The sequence below is a fragment of the Pestalotiopsis fici genome (genome assembly GCF_000516985.1).
Source record: "Pestalotiopsis fici W106-1 unplaced genomic scaffold PFICI_Scf_7, whole genome shotgun sequence".
Lineage (NCBI taxonomy): Eukaryota > Fungi > Ascomycota > Sordariomycetes > Amphisphaeriales > Sporocadaceae > Pestalotiopsis > Pestalotiopsis fici.
In genome coordinates this window covers 1,507,470-1,528,899 of record NW_006917097.1, presented here as the reverse complement: position 1 = coordinate 1,528,899, position 21,430 = coordinate 1,507,470, and the positions used below count along the sequence as shown (strand labels likewise).

Genomic DNA, 21,430 nt, shown 5'->3' with positions numbered 1-21,430 from the left:
GACTGAAGAGAACAGCCAAGTTGGAAGCTTTTGTCATCAAAGGCAAGTGCCTATATGGCCTGCAGAGAGCGAGACGAATAATGCGAGATAATTTATCAAGAACATCGCACAATTGGAAAGGCCATTATATCAATCGATCAATTGCTGCTCAATTGCTTCAATTTAAAAGAGCATAGAACCGACGGCGGGACGTGATACGAGAGGTCGCGGTTGTGAATACGCTGCCGATGAGCGATGTTGGAAATTTCTAATTTGGAATGGACTGAGTTTATAGGAAAGCCACGTCTAGTATCGTCACGATTTTTTATGATCATGGAAAACTGGTTGTGACTGAGTTGCACGACACCTCGTAGCGGCCAAAAAATAAACCGAGCCGTTCTGGGATCTCAACTTACCGTCACCGGACTGGGATGAGATGCATCAAGGAAATACCAAGTTCAAGATCATATACACCTGAGATCATATTAATTACAACCGGATTGACGCAATGTGTCTATTATTTAGCGAGATGAGGCATTCCAAGTCAATGCATTGGCCAAATCAACCACAAAGTCAATCTTAGGACGACTGGGCCTTTCGTCGGCACCTCGGACAGGATTTTCAAACCGTTCCCAGACTGTTATGAACTTGTTTTTGCTTTCAGGAGTAGTACCGATTTGGAGGAAGGCTTTCTTCATGCTCTGATGGTTTTTGAGAGACATGTATCGGCTGAGATCTGGAGTCGATCGTCCTTGGCTGCTAGCCATCGCCGAGAGCTGCACACAGTAGAGCATCACCGCTGCAAGCCCAGAAGCAAGCGCAGTGGAAACGGAGGAGCCGGCCAAGGCCGTATAAATTCTCACGCTCGGATCGTCACTCCGCTCCTTGATGACCTGGTGACCCGGGAAGATGAAATCCACCAGGTTAGGGTCCCCAAGCCACGTCATGGCCTGGCCCGAGGCCTCGGCGGCGCCAATCTTGAAAATGTTCTTCGTGAGTGCCGTTGCTGCCGGGTACGAAGTATCTTTGACGGGCCCCTGGTCAGTAGCGGCGCAGAACATTAGTATGTTCTTCTGTGCGGCTTTAGCTATGGCTTTTTCGAGCTTTTCGATGCTGCCGTGATTGTCGCTGGTTCTATTTATTGTCCAGGACATGCTTATGATGTCCACCCCTTCTCCAATTGCGGCCGTGACCGCCTGAAACTTTGTTAGCAGTGAGTTCTTCTTGCAAATTCTCACGTGAGTTGAATCTTCACAAATATACCCAGGTGACTGACCTTTTCTGCACTATCAGCAGTGATGTTTCTTCGTCCAGGCTCTATTGAGGCTTTTTCCTCGAGTCTTAAGACGTATAACTGAACGTTGGGGCAGATTTTGCAGATGTAGCTTGCCATCGCGGTTCCGTGCCCGCCACCAGACACATAGTAGGGCTGATTCAGATTCTCCTCTTCATCCCTGTGGCAGAAACTCCTCCCGTCAAAGACCTTGGTCCGTATGGTCGGATCATTGATATCTACACCGTCGTCTATTAATGCCACCTTGACCGGACGTAGCAGCTCCAGTCTTGGGTCGGCGTTGGCTTCAGCGTTTTGCAAAAACTCAGCAAATTCTTCCATAGTCGTGACCCATTTATGCCGTTCATGTACATTTTTGACTGCATCAGTGTCACTGCCGGCATTTTTGGCAGCCTCGCTTTGGATCTCCTTGTCTTCGACTCTAATTTGAGTGTTGGTTTCCACATCAGACTTGAATTCCTTGATGGACCTTTTCATTCGACTCTTGCTTTCTAGCCCCTGTGAAGTCAATCATAAGCAGGAAGTCTTGAGGAGAATATATGGTCGTGTATGATTTACCTGCTTGCCGTGAAGATGCACTACTTCTAGCTTTTCGAGTCGGCGGATGCCACGCTCCTCACTCCAAGCACGCAATGTAGCATTGTTTCCACTCCAGTACAGGTGAACGACCTTCACATGAGGCGCCACTTTTTGAATGACTTCTGGGGAGATGTCGAACTTCCGCCAGTCCCATGTCTCAATCCCTTTGATTCCCTCAAAGCATGATTCAATAGCCTCATCTCTGTGAGCAGGCTCATTGAGATCATCTACGATAACTTTGAAAATGGCCTTGACCTTCTTGATGTCTTTCAACCACGTGAAGAGAGTCTTGAGGTCTACCCGCCCGTTTCCATCTGGCTTGGGCGGTCGTTGCCCCGTTTTCCGGTTTGGCATTGGGATTTCCTCCTCCACATTGAGCTGTGGTAGCGCAACATATTGCAGCACGTCTTCAAACACCAGATGACGCAAACCCTCGACGAACCCAGTTCTGGTCCAGTTGTGACTAGCTCCATTCAGATCGAAAAGATCGAAATAAATTTGTTTGTCTGTATTATTCTTAGCATTACCATCTGGATAGCGAAAGAGCCGTCCATCTTACCTTGGCGAAGACCATACAGTAGCTCTACTGCTTTGTCATGACGTCGCGTTCGCAAGCAATATTCTTTCAGGTACTGCCCGATTGCTGAAATGCTGGCCGTAGTAGGCTCTGCTTTGGCAAATTGCCTTCGCCTCTTAGGCGTCTTCTTCTTGTCCGTGTCTGGTGTCAATGGAGTGACACCATTTTTCACTCCCTGCACCTTTGTGCCCAGTTCCAAAGTAGGTTGGCGAGCGAGAGGAATATTGCTTGTTGGAGCAGCCATTTGGTCAGCTTGTATGGATCTGGACGGAACATGGTTCCTTGTCTCCTGCAAAGTTGGTTGTGGTTTGGATTTCGGTGCTGGCGCGTCAGACTTTTTGACATCTTTCTGCGTCGACTGAGATGGACCACCCCCTTTGATCTCGGAGCCTTCTTTACTTGTGCTTGTCTTTTCGGACTCTGTACGTTGTTTATTGAGGACTTCTTGAGTCAATAAGTGATAGCGGTAGGGGGAGACAAGGTCTTTTCCTCCATACTTGCACATGATGTCCAATGCTTCATCGCATTGATCCACAAGCGCTTTGACAGTTGCCAATTGAGCGTCATCGCATTTGGGAGCTGCAACAGCGAGATGAAGAGGCGTGAAACCCTCTTCATCGGCAGCGCAGAGAGTCTCCTTTTTGGAATTCTTGATGAGCAAATCCAAAAGACCTGTTCTTTCGTCCTTGAACTGGTCGCCGTTCTTAATGGCCAGATGGAGGCAATTGCCCGATTCTTTCCCTGATTTTGCGACGGGTATTCTCAAAATGCTATCTGCATCCTTGTGTGCTTCGCACATGTATCTTACCAGCCTCGCGTTGCCCCAGTGGAGTGCAGAGTGTACGGGGGTATTCCCATGGGCGTCTTTCTTTGCCAGCAGGTTTGCCGAGAGTCGCGTCAGGTCCATGATTAGCTTCTTGAGCCTCTTGACTTTTGTCGCAAACTTTTGCTCGGACATCTCATCGGCAAAGAGATGCAGAAGATTCCGTTTCTTCTGAGTTATTTCCTTGTCGAGATATGCCTTATTCATCTCCATAAATTTGTCGCGATCCTGCTTTTTATACAGGTCAAGCCCATCGACTACAATTTCCTGATCATTAGACGCTTTGATCTTTTCGAATATCTCTTGGACCTTGGTCTCTTGGAGTACCCGTGGATCCTCTTCATCACCTTCATCCTCAGCACCATACTCCGAATCTGATTCTGAGCCTGAGCTGCTGTCATCTTCTTCTCTTCTGTCGTCAGGGGATTGATCTGTACGGTTCTGAGCCCCCAGAAGGACAGACACTTCATCCACACGGGAGACGCTCATGTCGATGCCGACTTTGCTTTTCGATCAAGATTGATACAGGCACACGAGCTGTCGGAGAGCAATCGCCGTTGTTTTTGCGAAGGATATGATGTTGAAAATAACAGTACCCTTCAGACAGGTGTTCTCAACTGGACTCAATCATTCGACTCTGAGGGTATTGGTCCATGTTCTCACCCATTGACCATCATCACTCGCAAGGCTCTCGGGGGCTGCAGCGGTAAGGCCCCCAACCCATACGAAGCGGGGTGGGTACGGAGTTGCTATTCCCGGACTCAAGATAGGCGTAATTACTTTCTCTTCACTTGCGCACACATGTGCACTGGCTCATAAGAACCAAGGTGGCACGACATGTCGGACTACAGGGGCTGTACAGTGTGCTGGCGACTTGGCTACGTACTGTATCTCTAGGTGCGTTTAGTGAATTCTCGTCAGGGCCAGCAAGCAGAGCCCATAACTAGTAGCTAATGTAGATAGATACCTAGGATACAACGGTCCCCTCCCATCATACCACCCCCGAGACCCAAGTAGCGTTCAATTAGCTGTTTTCGAACTCAACCAGACCGATGTCCTGAAGATTGATATCTCCCAAATTATCCAAGTCATAGTGACGCAGGCGATTGGTAGGGGTCAGAGTGGGATCATACAGAATTGGGTCGTCTGGGGGAGTGGAGCCAAACAAACGTCTAATTTTGCTGGCTAAATCAACAGTCGATTTGATCTTGAAGGTGCATTGAAAATCGTCTTCTTCAGAGTGGCGTCGCAATAGTATTGCTGTAGTAAGATGCGCAGGGACGCCCGTCTTTACCGACTCGTTCTCCAAGATTGTCCAAGATGCTGCATTGGACGCACCATAGGTGCGATTCTTCAGGTTGATGGACCCGATAATTCTAGTAGCATCAGTGCTTTCGCGGTTGATGGTCTTCTCCCATTTCCAAGTCGCGTCGAATTTGGCACCCAGCACATCTGCGCCGGCAGAAGTGTCGACACCATGCGTGATGCTGTCGCTCTGAGTCGTACGAGCCAGCATCATACGACCTTTGGGGGCAATATCAATAACCTCTGGTTGTTTGTCACCAGTGGAAAAATACAAGAACTCCATGTCCACCGATGAGATCCGCCCACCCCTTTTGCGCGGGTCGAACTGGAAATCGTAGATGAGGAGTGTTGCGTAGTCGCCTCCATCCTTCATGTAGCCGTGAATGACATCCTTGGCTACACAGCGGATGTCAATAGCTCCCCTTCGTTCAGTGATGTTGGTACGCTGATATGGACTTGAAGGGTCGTTGCGAGTACGAAAGCTACTCCCTTCATCGCCCGTTTCAAACAAGCCAAGCTCGAATCCATTCTCGTAGTCGCTGGCTTCCTCGTCTATTTCTTGGCTTGCCATATCGAGAAAGAGCGTCGGACGTGATCTGTTATCGTGAATTGAATTGGGCTGAGCGCTGATTTTGGCTGGAGGAAGGCTCGCTCTTGATTTAGAGAACAACATTGCGAAAGAGAATGAACATCGCACGTAGATTCAGTTACCCGTACTTGGTACTCGCTATTCGGCACATGGTACCGGTATTCTCTAAGCTTTGCACCCGACGACTTACCTTCAACACGGCTAGGAAAAGAACAAGAGAGGCCATACAGTGCGACTTCAGTTTACCAATAAGCGGGGAAATCCATGTAACCATTCGTCGCAGGCAGCAATCACCGACACCCTCCTGCATCCTGCAAAAATTACTACCTAGTCAGCTGAAGTCGACCAACCAGGGTAAACGGGCTCGGGATAACCAGGGTTAGAACGGATGAGGGGTGCAACCATAAGGCTGCGTGGCCATGGTTAGGTGCCCGACGAGAGCAGACACACTTGCTGTGAGTCTCGATCTCCCCAACTTCAGCAGATTAGCCGAGCTTCGAGGAACACCCGCGTTGGAACGCCTACTCGCACCAGCCGCATCGTTTGCAGCTTCACTCAAGGGTCGCTCACTGGGGCACAACACATAGCAAGATTCCTATGATATGGCAGCATCGGAGTCTTCAACGCCGGAGACACCAGTTGAAGACGTGAAATTGCGAGATATAGCTACAAAGCAGCCTCCAACACTTGACCCCAACCACCACAACGCCTCTGGAGGCGCCACATGGGCGTCGCATGGTAAATCAGGCCTTTCATTTCTTGGTTCTGGTACACTGCTGGACAAAGACGGTGCGCCGCAACTTGAGTACGTCACTGAAACCAACCTGCCAACAATGCTGGAGAAGCAAAATTCACCTGAAAATAGCATCATCATCGTTCGTGGACTTCTGGACACACAAAAGCCTTCTTGGCCGAGTGCGGAATCCGAGTACTCAGAATGGCTGGCCGAACAAGAAGGGCGTGAGGCAAGCAACATTCTGTTCTTCAATTACGATGCATCCACAATACTATCCGGACGTCATACACGAACCGCGATCAGAAGCGTAGCACTTGAGCTCTTACACAAGCTCCAAGCGGAAAGGCTCAAGAACACAACGGTATTACTACCACGTCATTGCCATTTGAGGATTGGGAATGACTAATTCATGACAAAAGAGTTCACCCATAATGTTTGTTGCTCATGATATCGGAGGTACTATAGTCAAAGATGTAAGTCAATGGGCGACACAGTCCTAATCTGGCTGTAGCTCACCAAACCTTCAGGCATTGACTGTCGCTGCGCTGGACCCAAAGTCATTCGGCGATGTCTTTGACTTTACTCGAGTCTTGGTACGTTTTGCTTTTCTGAAAGATTAAACAAATTTTAATCTCATGCGGTATAGCTATTCTATCACTGCCCTCATCGCTCAATTGATCATCTAGATATGGAAGAGAGATTATGTCAATTTCTCTACAGCGGAAATAATAGACATGAGCTACCAATGCTAGCACGTTCAACCTTTCACCTGGCAAAGGCAGTTGTGGAGGTGAACAACACGTTTCTAGAGTCAAAGCAGATCTTTGTGTCCTACGTTTTGAGCGTTTACCACTCAAAAAGTTCAAGCTACAATGTAGGTCAACGGGGCAGCTGATATAATCTGGATTCCCAGCTTTGCTAATGAAAATACATAGTCATTTGATGATTTCGCTGGAACGATGGGAGTGCCGTTCGAGTTTCGTATCGAGCGCCTTCCCAGTCAAGATCTCGGTGGTGCCAAGATTAAGAAGGCATTATTTGGTATTCAACTAGGTATGTTAGCCCGACATAATTTCCCAGTCGACTGCGAGTAACTAATGTCATGCAGAGTTGGGGGTGAATGAAAGTAGAATCAAAAATATGCGAGCACTGATTTCTGCTGCTTCGCCTCTTCAGCCGCTGAAGACTGCCCTTGACACGACAAATACCTCCTCGTGGATCACTGAGAACCAAACATACCAGTCCTGGCGTCAACAAAAAAACCCAAGTATGCTGTACCTACACGGTGACACCGACATCAGAGTGGTATCCGAACACATATTCTATAGCCTCGACCATCTCCGTCACGAAAACAACGGTCATAATGTGCTATATTTCTCGTTTGATCGCTTTGATGCCAGGCGCGATACGGTGCAGAACTTGCTTGCCACCTTTCTTGCTCAGATCACGGGGCATTTTCAAAGGTTCGCTTTCCATCTGGACACTGAATGGCTTGAATCCCGTGAAATTGAACGCAACTGGAACTACAAGGAAGTCCTATGGGCGTTTGATAATTATCTTGGAGATGAAAGTATTCAAGATATTACGTTTGTCGTCAACTATTTGGACGAGTGCGATCCAGTCTCCAGGAAGATTTTTCTCGATTTCTTCTTCGACATCTGTCGGTACCAAAATTACCAGTGGAAGTGTTTGGTTACCAGTCGCATTCCCGGAGCCTTGTCAAGCGAGATATCGAGTATTGATGGCGGCATCATAGATCTGAAACATATTGAGACGCCTATCGATGAGATACAGCAGGTATCCGCTAATCTGGAGGATGAACTGAGAAGATCGCTTCTTGCAAACAACCCAGAGCTACATTCCTACAAAAGTCACATAGACCTCGAATTCTACAGTATCTCGAACCTAAAACCAGGAACCCGTCGCCTCATCATCCGACACATGTCGGCAGCGGAAGACTGGTCCACACGAAAGACCATTCATGATACATTTGGTAATGTTGAAAGTCTAACACTGAGGCTGGTTCTTGAGACCATTCTTAGCAACACTTCGGATCATAAGCTCGTTGGCGAAGTTTTGTGGTGGATTCTGTGCAGTGCTCGGCCGCCTACGATTGGGGAGTTGGAAGACGCCCTAGGATTTTTTGCACAGCCGAACGCTCAAGATTTCACCGCCCAGTCAAAGTTGCTCTTGGTCAATGAAGTCCTTGAGTCTCTTGCTGGCGTCGTTTCTTGTGAGAATAACGAGATTCAAATCGAGCAGCTTGAGATACGAAATCTCTTGACAACTGAAGTCAATGAAGGCGCCGCATTTGGCTTCTCAAGTGATAATGGAAAGAAAGCCCACGAATTCATTTCTCGGACATTGCTCAAATATCTACGAAGCGATGTAGCGGGAGAGAGATTGATGGCGTTGAATCAGGATTCGAAGCACAGAGGGACTCGCGTGGCAGTATCTTGCGACCGCACTAATCTGTGTAGTTATTCTGTCAAATTCTTGCTCTATCATCTTGGAAAAGCTATCGAAGATCCCGGTTGTGAGATAAGGCAAGACCTCGATCTATTCGTCAAATCTGCCAATATGCAGCCTTGGCTGATATCGTTTTGGGCTATGGAACACCCGGTCACAAGGAGTCAAGAGCCATACACGACCATCTATCCAATCTTGGCAGGCGCTGGATTGCTCGAGCAAGCTGACTCATTGGTGGATATTGAAAAAGACACAGGTGCAGGCATGATTGAGGCTTGCCTCCATGGTCATTTTGATGCCACCCTCGAGCTCTTGTCCCGTAACCCGCACTCAACCAAGTCTCTAAAAGCTCTTCTCACCGTGGCAGGGTCGACTGAGAACGAGTCAGGCTGGCTTCGAATTATCGAATACATCAAGATCAATCATTCCGATTTTCCCTGGCAGAGCCAAGAAGCTTTGGTGAGGCGGGCGGCTGAAATTGGGCTCAGCAGCGTTCTCAGAGCCTTGATTATTGCCAAGTGCCCAGTGGAAGGTAAACTGCCATTGGCCAAATTCTACAGAACACCCCTAATGCGCGCTGCTCGTCACAACCAAGCCGACATAGTGACGATATTGCTGGAGCATGGTGCAAATCCAAACTTTCAAGAGCATGCAGGATGGACAGCATTGCACTTTGCTGCGTTGCGGGGAAGCTCAGACGTCATCGAACTATTGTATCGCGGCAAAGCAGACTTGGAGAGCAAGAACCATGATTTCCAAACCCCATTGCATCTGGCATGCTTGTGGGGTCACTTTCGGGCTACCAAAATCCTGCTCTCGCTCGGAGCAAACCCAAACACCAGCACCTCTAACGACCCAGATCGATCGGGTTGGACTCCCCTAACGGGGGCAATAGATAATAGTAATACGGATTGTGCTCGACTGCTCATCGAAAGCAACGCAGATTTGGGAATGACAAGCATTGCCGGCAGTGCGCTTGCCATCGCCATTCGCACCCATCAATATCGCCGACTTGATATCCTGAGACTCCTCATTGAACATAAGGCCGATGTCAATGAGGTCGCTTCTGTCGATAATCCTCCACTCATCCAGGCAAGCTGGCTGGAACGCCCGGAGAATCTTGATGTTGTAGACCTGTTACTTCGCAACGGGGCAGACGTCAACAGAAGAAGCCTGCAAGGGGCAAGGCCTATAGAGATAGCAGTGACGGAAAGTGATACAGCGCTTGTCCGCCGGTTTCTAGAAGAGAAAGACGTGGAGTTGGAACCTGTCCTCGGTAGTACTTGGACGCCTCTATCATTGGCGCGGGGCAATGCCGAGATCATACAGTTGCTCCTTGAAGCAGGCGCAAACCCGAACGCTGCTCCCGAGAACGAGGAACTCCCAATCATGAGTGCTGTAAGGGACAACAGTGTTGAGGCTGCAAGACTTTTGATTGATCACGGGGCAGTCATTGACCCCCCCGAAATCTTTGATGATAAGTGGGAACCTTTGGAATGGGCAGCAACATTCGGCAAAGCTGATATGATTCGAACCTTGTGCGATAGTGGAGCGGACAAAGACCGACAATGGAGGAACGGAACGACCCTCGTACATAAGGCTACGGTGGAAGCTGGCCTGGGCGCACTCCTTGAGTTTCGTCCTAACGTCAATATTCAGGATGACTGGGGCGATACGCCTCTGCACGAGATCAACTCCTCAACATCTTTGGAGAACGTCAAGTTGCTGGTTCGCGCCGGAGCTGATATCAATGTTGCCAACAAGAATAATATCACACCCCTAGCGAAAGCTATCTATGTTGGGCACAAGGCAGCTGTTCAATTTTTTCTTTCAAAAAAGCCGAAGGTAAACATGGCATCGCCCGACTGGGGTGGGCCCCTTCATGTTGCATGTTACTATGGCAAGGTTGAAATTGCTGAAGATTTGATCAAGGCTGGTGCGGATGTTGATCTAGCTGTCCCACGCATGGCTGGCACGCCACTCATGTCCGTTTTCACTGGCCCTGGGGAACAATCAAATCAACACGATGATAAGCTCAAGACTTGTCTGATTGATTTGCTGCTTGAATCAGGCGCAGACATCGCAGCAACTGCCAATATGTTTGGCAGTATCGTTGGAGCTGCAGCCTTTGGTGGTAGTGTAGCTATGCTCAATCTGGTGTTATCACGCGGGGGTCAAGCAGGAGTTGTTGACGTGATGGGCCGACTTCCACTACATTATGCAGCATTGCGTGGCGATCTGGACCGGGTTGATTTACTCCTTGATGCGGGCGAAGATCCCACATCTGTAGACTGCATTGGACGGAATGCCCTATTTTGGGCCATCCAGGGTGGTAGTCTGGAGGTAATCGATCGGATATTGGAGAAGGTTGACAAGAAATGCCTTGATCAACAAGACAAAGACGGATGGACTCCATTGTGCTGGGCAGCGAGGGGCTGCGGCGCAACTGAGAAGATTCGACAAGTTGACGAAGAGACTCAGTACAAAGTCCTTGAAATGCTTCTGGTAGACCATGCTCGACTGAGGGTCGTGACTACGCTTCCAGATCGACAATGGACGCCGCTGGATATTGCAAAATACCATGGCCGTCCTGAAAATGTCCTTGATCTTCTGATACCGAAGATTCCAGACGCCCTGGACGCCCTCGACAATCAGAGTGAAGTGCTGGACCTTCCAGTTTCGCGTGTTCTAAACAGCTGGAGAACATGGTGCGACTATTGCTTTCATGTTGGTATACCCGCAATCAATCACATCTTGTGAAACTAAGACAAGCTGACACAAAAGTCTAGCACATTTCTGGCATCCAGTATGCCTGTAGCTTGTGCAAGGACTTTCATCTGTGCTACAAGTGCTATAATTCACGGGGCATCCTCCACGATAAAGATCACGAATTCACTGCCAATGGGCCAGAGTACACTACAAAGACACCCTCGGAGCATTCAAGCGCTTCGAGCGAAATTGTTAGCGAGTCCATCAGCGCATCATCCGCAAGCGAGCCCAATGACACAATATCAATCCATGACGATAATGACGAAGATGACGACAATGATAATGACGATGACGAGGAATAAGTTACTTCAAGACCTTGGGCTCAAACCAGGTAAAGTAGTGAAGAAGGTGGGCCTTGTTGATTTAGTATGCGTGTAATCAATCGTAATGTGGAATCTCTGGTGTTTGTTTTCCTCAGTGGTGCAGTTGGAAATGCTATCCACTTCAAGAACGATCCGAGGCTTGGTTTATTATATCAGGTCGTGTTAAATCATAATCAGAAAAATAAAATCATACATGTATAGAATCTGGTTGTTGAGTTCGTTCACAACCTGGTATTGAGTGTGGTGTACTAGAATGCAAGCCATGAACTCCGACTGAAGCCTTTGTATTGTACCGTGATAGTATTGATCACAGCGGATAGTCAGACTTTGTATACATCGTCTACAGTGGAACGAATCAAAAAAGGATTGGTGAATAGGGGGTCTTCCAAGTTGTGATGCTTCCTCTCAGCAGTCCTTATTCACAAACCAGCAGCCATACGATTCAGTCTCTTGGACCGAACAATTCTGTTGATAGATGGCTCGCTGCGGGTATGGACAGATGATCTCTTGTCGCGTCGAGTTACTTGTCCAGGCGATTTCGACAGGACTGACAATGGGCGCAGTACCATTTTCAACCCAGAGGCGCAACTGATCAAACAATGCCACGGGCTGGCCGCCATTGCCTCCCCAGCAATGGCCGAGACCAGGGACTCGATAGTAGCGATAAAAGTCAGTTACGTTGCCGACTGTCGCGTTGACTCGCTGGTAGTAATGTAGAGTGCTACCAGGAGTAATGGACGGGTCCGCCTTGGAATATGTTAGTACAGCCGGAGTAAGTCACTGGGAAAGGAAGTAAGGTGAGTCTACTCACGAGCCCGTGAAAGGTAATCATCTTTCCGCCGGCATTTGCAAAGTCAAAGAGGCCAGGCTCGGCGGCTTCCATGGAAGCAGCAAAGACCTTGAGAAGAGTACGGAACGAGTCGACGTACTGGCTGTGCGTGAGAGTCGTAATATTCGAGTATGGATCCCGCTGGACGTAGTATGCGTACCAAAAGGCCAAGGTTTCTCGACCAGTGGGCCCCTAAAGTAGACTGATGGATCAAATGAATCGCGACACAATTCTGGCTCAGCGGTGAGCCCGTCAATCACGTCGTCAAGTCCGTCGCACACGCCAATGGCCTGAGACGTGAGATAGTTGAGTTCGCAGCCGCGAGGTAATTGCTCAGTGAGGTCCATGTAGAAGAAATACCAGCTGCAACCGACGGCGAGACCGGCCCAGTAGAGAGCGGGGGCCGCGGCAATGATGCCATCGTATGCCGTTGGAAACTGTTAGGCGATCGTCGCGGACTGTCGACCATCTTGAGAACAGGCACTCCAGTAGGAAGACAGTGGAGCTTGACCATAATAGTCGTTGATGTGTTGCTTGGAGATGGTTGCCTGAAGTACATCGTGTTAAGCTCAAGGACAGATAAATCAAGATATGAAGTAATTCATCTACACCATTATCTATTTGTACTCGGCACACACATCCTGATATACATTCTTCTCAAGCCCCGCAGCGTCGGTAGGAACCAACTTGCGAGCAGTAGCATCAGAGTACGTCCATCGAGGATCATTCAGTTCCGTCTTCCAAGTCCAGTAGACCCAGCCGCTCATGCCTGGCTTCTCGTACAGCTGTTGCTGGGCAGTAAAAAACTTCTTGAAAAAGTCGGCATCGTCGGGGTCGACATCTGAAGTCATGCTCCATTCACCAGTGATGGCGAAATCCTGGCCGTCAACGACACGGTCATCCGTGCAGGCACTGCGCATGAGAGCAGACTGGTCGCCATTGTTGTCTCCTAGAGCAAAGCCAATGTAGTTGTGGTCGTCATAAGCAGTGGACTTGTCGCTGGCAACGTCAGAGTTGTCGCGAGGGTTGCCAGAGTCCCATTTGCTGGACATGAACTGCACATGAAGCTTCTTGTCTTCGGGGACATTAAGCAAAGCTTCTACGTCGCGAACAGCCTTTAGTGCACCAGGGTAATATTTTTGCACAAGCCCGGGGACTTGACCTGGCGCAGGGTATCGGTTGTCCTTGTCATGCATCGAGACGGGCTCGTTGAGAACCTCAATCATACCCACGGTGGAGTATGCAGGGTTGGAATGAATGCGCTTCGTCATCCACGACACCCATTCCTCGGCACGCTCAAAGTCGTAGTCGTTGTAGAAGCCCGCGGGAGCGTTGTTCTGGCCCGTAAAGACATCTTCTTGCTGACCGCCGGGGGCACCATGCAAGTCCATGATGACGTACATGCCAAGGTCAGCAGCCCTCTGAACTACCGCATCCAGGTAAGGCAACATCTTGTCGCCGTCGGCAAAGGGCTCGGAGTCCTTGTCGACGATGTCCGTGTACGACCAGTATCCGATGGGGATACGAATGGTGTTCAGGCCGACATCGTGGGCGGACTGTACGCTGTCGGCATTGATCCATGTCTTCCAGTGGGTTTCGAATCTCTGGTTGCCGGCGTCTCGCTTATCTCCGGGGTAATTCTTTTGCATGCAGTCAAACTCGGACTCTGTGCCTGAGCATCCCATAACATTGTCCCATTCATTTGTCATCATCCATCGTTCACAGATGAGCCAACCTGGTGTGACAGAGTCAGTCGACTGACCGCGAAGCCATACACGCGTGAAAGAATGGACTTACCGCCAAAGTTGACTCCCCGAATCTTGTTGATGCCCTCCTGCAAAGAAGGCTCGAAGCGCTTTCCCAAATGCTCGAAACGAGCCGTCTGGTTAAAGGCCTGCAAATCACGGTCGTGGGGAAGCCAGGCCGCGACCGTGCCAGCCAAGAGCGCAGAGGCGAGCGCAGAATGATGCATCTTGAAGCGTGATTCTCAGAAGCGGCAACTTTATGGTACCTGTTAGTGGAACTGAAAATCACCGTGCCGAGTAACAACAAGTCATCCATTGGAGGAACAGCCGCCCTTCTTAAGGACATCGCCAAAAGCTAAGAAAGCCCTATCTTCCCCATGATGTCATGGAGCGAGAGAGGGCGGAACATGTCAGATTCGCGCATGCCTGTCGTCCATTATTATTAGGATTCAATTTGTGGCTTGGTTCATGGGCAAATTGTGCGTGGCTGAAATGAGATAGTGGTCATCAGAGCCTTGCGCGAATCCCTCCTTATCCCCCACCAGGCTGCCTGGCACAAGCATGATGTAACAGGCAACACAAAAGAGAACAGGTGATAAGACTTTACAACTATGAAGGTACTCGTGGAGTCGTAGAGAGCAAAGTGCTCAGTCATCTCGCCCGGATTAATCCTCATGGCGTTGTAGAAGCAAGTTCAATGAGTGAATGCCTTGTTGCATCGTACAAGGCGTTCCATTTAGCGATGTGGCGGTAGGCTAAGTTATTAATAGCATTCTAGGCTTGGCATGGTGTCATGCAAATCAACATTGAATCCCCCAAATGTGCCTTGCCCCCGACTTTGTCAAAATTGCCGACTCGATGGGTTTACTTAGTTTACACAATGATTATAATCTCCAATAGTTGATCGGGCATGTAACAAGCAATGTGTGGTATACATGGTGAGCAGCCCAGTGCTAGGGTTTGGGGTGGTTGCATGGCGGCTCAGCAGTTTAGGGTTAAGGCAAGGTACGGCCCGGAGCCTAACACTTTTAAAACACGGACCCTAGCGTAAGTATGCACAATATCACAATAGCCCTTTTCAATTCCAATAACATACCTATGTTAGATGTTATGTTATAGCAATATTTCAATTCGAAGCATAATCCGATTCTGGTCCGGCCGACGGTATGAATGAGGCTTGAATCACTTTGGCCTGTGGCCTTCCTCTATATGTTGTTAGCAAACCTTTTGCCAAATCGACAACATGACACTCCATACTACATCAATATTGTTCAGCTTTCACCATGGTAAACTAATTGATCCCAGGCGGCAATGAGCCGTTTAATCCTGATAGAGAAGGTGGTACGCTTCTCAATCCTCACGACTAAAAAAAAAAAAAAAATCGGTTATAACGAGAACTGTGACAAAAAGAGCAGTGCCGATGCGTTTTTTTGGTACAAGATATACTAGACGTCTTTGGAAACAGGCCCCACTAGTATACATGGGTGATGATAAGCAAGCGACAGGTTGCGTTATGCTTATCCATGGCTACCTGTGCCGCAGCTACCCCGTCCTAGGCTCCCAAGAAACCATCGTATTCTTCAATGCGCCAATACTTACCTCGTCTTTTTTTGCTTCTCTTGCTTCATTGATTTCCGTGTACATGAGACGTGGTGACGAGCTAGTCATTCGTTGCAGGAATCATAGATCACCATGACTCTTTCGTGCTTTGACCCGCTGACGACCGATGCCGTGGACTTGCAGCTCATGCTGGAGTCTAACAAGATCACGAGCGTGCAGATAATTGAGCAGTGCCTCCAACAAATTGAACGCCATGAAGCCGTCCTCAATGCCTTGATTTCTGTCGCTCCGCGGGAGACTCTACTACATATTGCAGCAGCTTTGGATGATGAAAGACGGGCAGGTCATATACGAAGCCCCTTGCACGGCATTCCTATCGTGCTCAAAGTATGTTTAACCTGTGTAAACACACGAAAGTTGAAGCTCATGATTTTACTCTGACAGGATTGTTTTATTACGGCCTCGGAGCTGGGCATGACCACTACTGCTGGAAGCGTCGTGTTTGCCGGGGCTACAGCGTCCAAGAATGGCGTAATCGTACAAAAGTTGATTGATGCTGGACTAATTATCATAGCAAAGGGTAACATGACCGTGAGTTGGTGTTTGGATAAAACGAGGGGCATGCAGTAGCACTAACACTGCGTCCATCTAGGAATTTGCGGGTATGAAGACAATAAAGATGATGCCTGGATGGTCATCGTATGGCGGACAGACAATATCGCCTTACACAGGAGCCATCAAGCCAAATGAGCGGCTCTTGGGCCATTCGGTGCGTTTCTGGCCAACTCGCTGGCGTGCGGAACCCCCCCAACTGACCTACGTGGAAACCAGGCACCGGGAGGCTCATCGACTGGATCCGCTGTAGCAGTTGCCGCAGGTTACAGTCCTCTAGCCATGGCTGGCGAGACGATTGGATCGATCGTGACTCCGACAGTCCGCACAGCACTTTTCGCCCTAAAGCCTACTCATGGCGTCCAAGACGCAGCAGGCATGTATCGAATGGCAGAGTTCTTTGACACACCGGGACCCATGGGCAAGTGCGCAGCAGATGTGATCAGTTTATCCGAGATTCTACTGGGCCGGTCACTACAATCAGCTAGGGATAGAAATCTGAAAGATTTATCCATTGGCTTTGTGGATCCGAACAAGTGGAAAATGGCAGAAGCAATGTGCGAACAATTTGAAGGCACTGAAGCCCAGATGGTAACATTCTTTTGCGAGTTTATATTTCCTCCAATGGCGACTAACACTCTATAGATCAGAGTGTACGAAGCCGCTGTTGCGCGTATTGAGCAGAACGGAGGCGCAGTGAAGTATCCAATTGAGATTGCAGAATTATCGGCTTTAGAAGTTGATGGCAAAGATGCGATAATGCCCATCGCTTGTAAGATAAACAGACCAGTCTCACCATTACTTCTACTGACAATGAGGGCAATTCTTTAGACTCGGACTTTAAAAACTTGGGTATTCCAGCTTTTATAGAGGGGTTTGATGACTGTCCAGTTTCCAGTCTTCAGGATATCGTCGACTTCAATCTACGAAATAAGAGTACAGCCATGCCAGAGCGTATGTGGAGACCCTACAGACGAATTCACCCACCACTGACAATCATCCAGCCTATCCAGAACAAGATCAGCTTATACAGGCTCTCAACACGACAGAAGGCGGTGAAGATCTGGCTCGACTGAAGAAAAAGTTTCGCGAACTGGGCAAATCAATCATCAACGAAGTCCTTGATAGAGAAAAAGTCCACGTGATTGTTACCCCTGGGGACTCGCCGCTGTGCATCCACGCTGCTGTAGCTGGTAAGTTGTTTCCGTCCACGATAAGTACAACGTGACTGACATCCGGCGTCAGGATATCCCCATGTTACGGTTCCGCTTGGCGTGCTCGACTACAATGGGCGGCCTTTTGGCTTGTGCGTCATTGGGAAAGAACATGAGGAGGAGCTATTGTTGCATTTCATGGCTGCGTACGAGAGTATCTCGCCGCCGCGGGCTGTCCCATTGCGAATAGAAACCTCCAGAGCTATATAGTAGTGCAGCGGGTGATTGTACAGCTACGGAGCACTGACGCGCTAACACCGCTGCTGGAAATAGTGGTAGGTGCTACATTGTTCGTACCTAGCCTTAGCTTAGTCTCAACCACCATAAACTGTTGAGAGGATAGGAAAGATCTTTAACGAACTCGAAAACACGAAGGCTTTGGCGCTAGATGCAGCAAATAACAACTGATATGAGTCTCAATTCAATTGCGCAGACTGCCAAGTGAGCAGCACAGCTTTGAGACAGCTTCTTTCAGAATTGGGGCTTATCTTACCCTTTCAACACTCCCTGTAGGGAAGATTCAATGGGGGTCCTGTAGCGTCCAGGGCGTTTCACACATACCGGATTCTTTCATGAACTTGGCCGATTTCATGCGCCTGGAACCATGTTTGTTGATTTCAAAAGCTCAGGAGATTAGTCGAAACCCTTATTTAGGCAATCAGCAACAACTACCAATATAACCAGTCCAACATGCGCCTGGAACAGGCGGCAGCCAGCAGTATATAATGTTCTGTCATCACCGTGACAGACCTAGGGAGCACGGGCCACGGGCTGTGCAAATGCGACGACATACGAAGCCCGCAGGATTTCGCTTATTTGCCGGCACTTCAGACATGGCGGTCAGTTTGTGCAGCTGAAAAATACGATACCAATTAGTCAATTTCGAATGATGCCTGTGAACAACGTGTCCAGAAAACAACCACCAAGTGAATAGCAGGAAACAAATTAGAGACCAACATGTCCGACGCTACGACAGCTTCAGACTCGCCAGAAGATGACACCTCGGAACAGCTAACAACCACTGCGGCAGCTGCCTCCCGCAGTGACTTGACTGACCTATACCAACGGCGCGGTGCTAAAGCCACCAAAGCGCTGGGAAAGGCTCGCAAGGAGAGGAAATACGACAAGAATGTACTTTCGGGAAGAGATCTTGAGCGTCTGACCATCCGCCCTAATGACGGCGAGAGCGAGGAGCGCATCGTCGCCAAGGCTACTCAAGAGCAGCGCGATCGATTTGGACAGTACAAGCACTATTCCTTTGTCAAGGAATGGACACCGCTCAGCGACAAAGGCCGGCTGGACGACGAGTGGTTCATCACCGATCCAGAAGTTCTCCCGGAGGATGATCCTGGGTACCTCTGCGAAATGTGTCGACATCTCAACTTTGAGGCAATGTTTACGCAGCGTGAACTTCCGGGTAATAGTGTGCCATCAATGCCTACACGAATCAATCTTCACGGCCTCTGGAAAATCATGCAGGGCGAGGGAAACACCTGTGCTTTCTGCGGACTACTGCGGCGCAAGATCATCGAGGGGGGGAAAGTGGACCCAAATGAGGAAGATGGCATTAAAGACGGTCAATTCTTCATCAACGTGATTGATGAGGGGCCGAAATACTGTCTGAGACTGGAGATTGAGGTCGAGGTGGAAGGAATGATAGTCGATAGGTTCGTGATACAACGAATCGAACAAGATTCCCAGCAGCCTTTGGCAGGAAGAATTGTGCAGCAAGATCAAGCCGACATGGGCCGGCTCAGGCAGTGGCTCCATATCTGTGAGGAGACCCATCATTCCACCGAGAATAGTCTCGAGTCTCACATGGTGTCTCTGCGGGTTATCGACACGGACGAGTTTCGTGTCCGTGAGGTTGACGCTCCATTTCGGTACGCCTGCTTGTCTTATGTCTGGGGAGACGGGAGTCAGGTGCAATACACCACCACCACAAGAGACGGCCTGGAAGCCCTGAATGGACTGCGAGAAGTTTCTCTACCTCCGACAATTCAGGACGCCATCAAAGTTGTCAAAGAAGCAGGTCTGCGGTATCTGTGGGTTGATGCTCTATGTATCCTCCAAGATGACCCCGAGGACAAGGGGAAAATAATACCAAAAATGGGTCCAATTTATAGCAGCGCCACCTTGACCATCATCGCTTCTGCGCATGCAAACCCGCACGAGGGGTTGCCCGGTATAGGCACTGCAGATCGTTCCGTTGCCCAGGATGTGGCAAAGTTCCAGGGCATGACGTTGGCTGTAGGACTTCACGATCCGCGCCAACCAATCCTAGACATCGAGGGCTCGGCATGGAACTCGCGGGCTTGGACCTTTCAAGAGCAGGCACTTTCTGCAAGGTCTGTCCACTTTACCCGCTCGCAAATGGTCTTCAAATGCATCCATTGTGCCGTGATGCTCGAGGAGACTGTCCCGACACCGGATCCTGCATTTCAACATTCGGCGATTGAGAACCAGGCAAAGTCCGACATCATGTCTCTGCTCTGGTCACACTCGTCGCTGGGACGATTTCCCAACAAGGGATTCACGACACGAGATGCCGGCTCCAGCATCATGTTTTCCGAGGACATTGATATGCAAGCATACTACAAAATGCCTGTGAAGGAGCAAAGAAAGATTGCCCCAGTGTTTGACATAATTGTGGATTCACCCCGTGGCTTCATGGGTTCGCTTACTGACACTGATGACTCGACACCATGGGATCTGTACCGAAATGCGGTGGATGATTATACAAAGCGGAAACTGAGTTTCGAATCCGACGCTGTAAATGCATTTGCTGGTGTGGAGCATCTTGTCCGGCGGGGAATCAATACCAAGTTCTGGTCCGGTTTGCCGTCCTTTGCGTTTGAACAAGCCCTGCTTTGGCATGCTAGAGAACCTCTGGAGCGCCGAGTCCGAGACAACAGGGTGATTTTCCCGAGCTGGTCGTGGGCAGGCTGGCGGGGTTCTGTTTCCTACCATGGGAGGGGTTGGAAGAACTCTATCCTGTGGGACTCCGTATCAGTAATACGATGGTTTGTTAGGGAGACGCCAGCCTGGTTCATGGAGAGGTTCAAAGAAGAAGAAAGAACAGAGGAGGAAATTCGAGACTACCAGGAGAAACTCGACAATGCCAGGCTACTTCTGAGAGAGCTCAATATTTATGACCTGCGCTTCGTCAATGGCAAAGACAAGGACGGATGGGTGGTGAAGCACGACGAAGTGTACAACCGCCACATCTACTGCCATGATGCCTATCCGGGAGTTCGCTTCACCTATCCAGTCGCTCTTCCGGGACAGGACATTGCCGACCTTCCTGACATGAATGATGTTCTTCTGTTTCATGCTCACGTTGTCCCAATTGTCCCATGCGACATGGAGAAGACCGCTTCCAAAATGAAGCTTGAAGATCAGTTCATGCAGCTCGGCATCAATGATGAGTCTCGCTCAGCCAACTATCGCCCTGCATGGCAGCGTATTGTGTATCACCAGGGGTATCGTGCGGGCTTTCTGATTCTGAATGACGAAGATCTCCCGGCTGTGGACGATGGCTACGAGTATCATTTAGCTGCCATCACTCGTGGAAGCCTCCCGCATGTCCCGCCACCACCGGGAGGGTGGGACTCCTATTGGAATATAGAGCCACGCATTATCCAGGACTTTATCTTTGACGAGGAGTGGAATCGAGGTCCTAGTACGGTCATAGTACCGCGCGAGGAGGCGGAGCCATATTCAAGGCCTCGAAATGAGGATGGCGATCCACATTGGGACCACGGCAGGTTCAATGGTGTTGGCGTGTTTGACGTCTACGAGGTACTGCTATTGATGACGAGAAATGGAATTTCGCGGAGGATAGGAGCGGGGAAAATCAATTACTGTGCCTTTGGGGCGGCGTGTCCTGAAGACATGTTTGTTAAGCTTTTTTAGCTTATGATTATCCGTAGGACGAGAACAGCTAACATCATACTTTCCGATCCACTTCAGTACATAGATCGATATCACGGCAATTAGCAACAGCCATCTGGAAGGGATGTGTGGG

The 21,430-nt window shown here is 49.3% G+C and overlaps 6 protein-coding genes across 6 annotated transcripts; 3 read left to right on the top strand and 3 right to left on the bottom strand.

Moving 5' to 3' along the window:
* Window positions 1–500: 500 nt before the first annotated feature.
* Window positions 501–3,741, bottom strand: PFICI_10123 (uncharacterized protein; the record flags this gene model as incomplete). The annotated part of the gene is made up of 4 exons (XM_007838704.1): window positions 501–1,175; window positions 1,256–1,771; window positions 1,832–2,358; window positions 2,412–3,741. The coding sequence occupies 4 exons, from the start codon at window positions 3,739–3,741 to the stop codon at window positions 501–503; spliced, it is 3,048 nt and encodes a 1,015-aa protein (XP_007836895.1).
* A 535-nt stretch (window positions 3,742–4,276) lies between these two features.
* Window positions 4,277–5,128, bottom strand: PFICI_10122 (uncharacterized protein; the record flags this gene model as incomplete). Its single annotated transcript, XM_007838703.1, has 1 exon — window positions 4,277–5,128. One exon carries the CDS (start codon window positions 5,126–5,128, stop codon window positions 4,277–4,279), a length of 852 nt encoding a protein of 283 aa, XP_007836894.1.
* A 620-nt stretch (window positions 5,129–5,748) lies between these two features.
* Window positions 5,749–11,422, top strand: PFICI_10121 (uncharacterized protein; the record flags this gene model as incomplete). The annotated part of the gene is made up of 7 exons (XM_007838702.1): window positions 5,749–6,243; window positions 6,302–6,355; window positions 6,410–6,475; window positions 6,529–6,756; window positions 6,818–6,935; window positions 6,991–11,078; window positions 11,141–11,422. The coding sequence occupies 7 exons, from the start codon at window positions 5,749–5,751 to the stop codon at window positions 11,420–11,422; spliced, it is 5,331 nt and encodes a 1,776-aa protein (XP_007836893.1).
* Window positions 11,423–11,848: 426 nt separating this feature from the next.
* On the bottom strand, window positions 11,849–14,244 carry PFICI_10120 (uncharacterized protein; the record flags this gene model as incomplete). Its single annotated transcript, XM_007838701.1, has 5 exons — window positions 11,849–12,190; window positions 12,255–12,464; window positions 12,533–12,709; window positions 12,911–14,007; window positions 14,070–14,244. The coding sequence occupies 5 exons, from the start codon at window positions 14,242–14,244 to the stop codon at window positions 11,849–11,851; spliced, it is 2,001 nt and encodes a 666-aa protein (XP_007836892.1).
* A 1,465-nt stretch (window positions 14,245–15,709) lies between these two features.
* Window positions 15,710–17,613, top strand: PFICI_10119 (uncharacterized protein; the record flags this gene model as incomplete). The annotated part of the gene is made up of 8 exons (XM_007838700.1): window positions 15,710–15,964; window positions 16,022–16,168; window positions 16,230–16,346; window positions 16,409–16,780; window positions 16,835–16,961; window positions 17,021–17,143; window positions 17,194–17,382; window positions 17,435–17,613. The coding sequence occupies 8 exons, from the start codon at window positions 15,710–15,712 to the stop codon at window positions 17,611–17,613; spliced, it is 1,509 nt and encodes a 502-aa protein (XP_007836891.1).
* A 747-nt stretch (window positions 17,614–18,360) lies between these two features.
* PFICI_10118 (uncharacterized protein) lies at window positions 18,361–21,318 on the top strand (the record flags this gene model as incomplete). Its single annotated transcript, XM_007838699.1, has 1 exon — window positions 18,361–21,318. The coding sequence occupies one exon, from the start codon at window positions 18,361–18,363 to the stop codon at window positions 21,316–21,318; it is 2,958 nt and encodes a 985-aa protein (XP_007836890.1).
* Window positions 21,319–21,430: the final 112 nt, after the last annotated feature.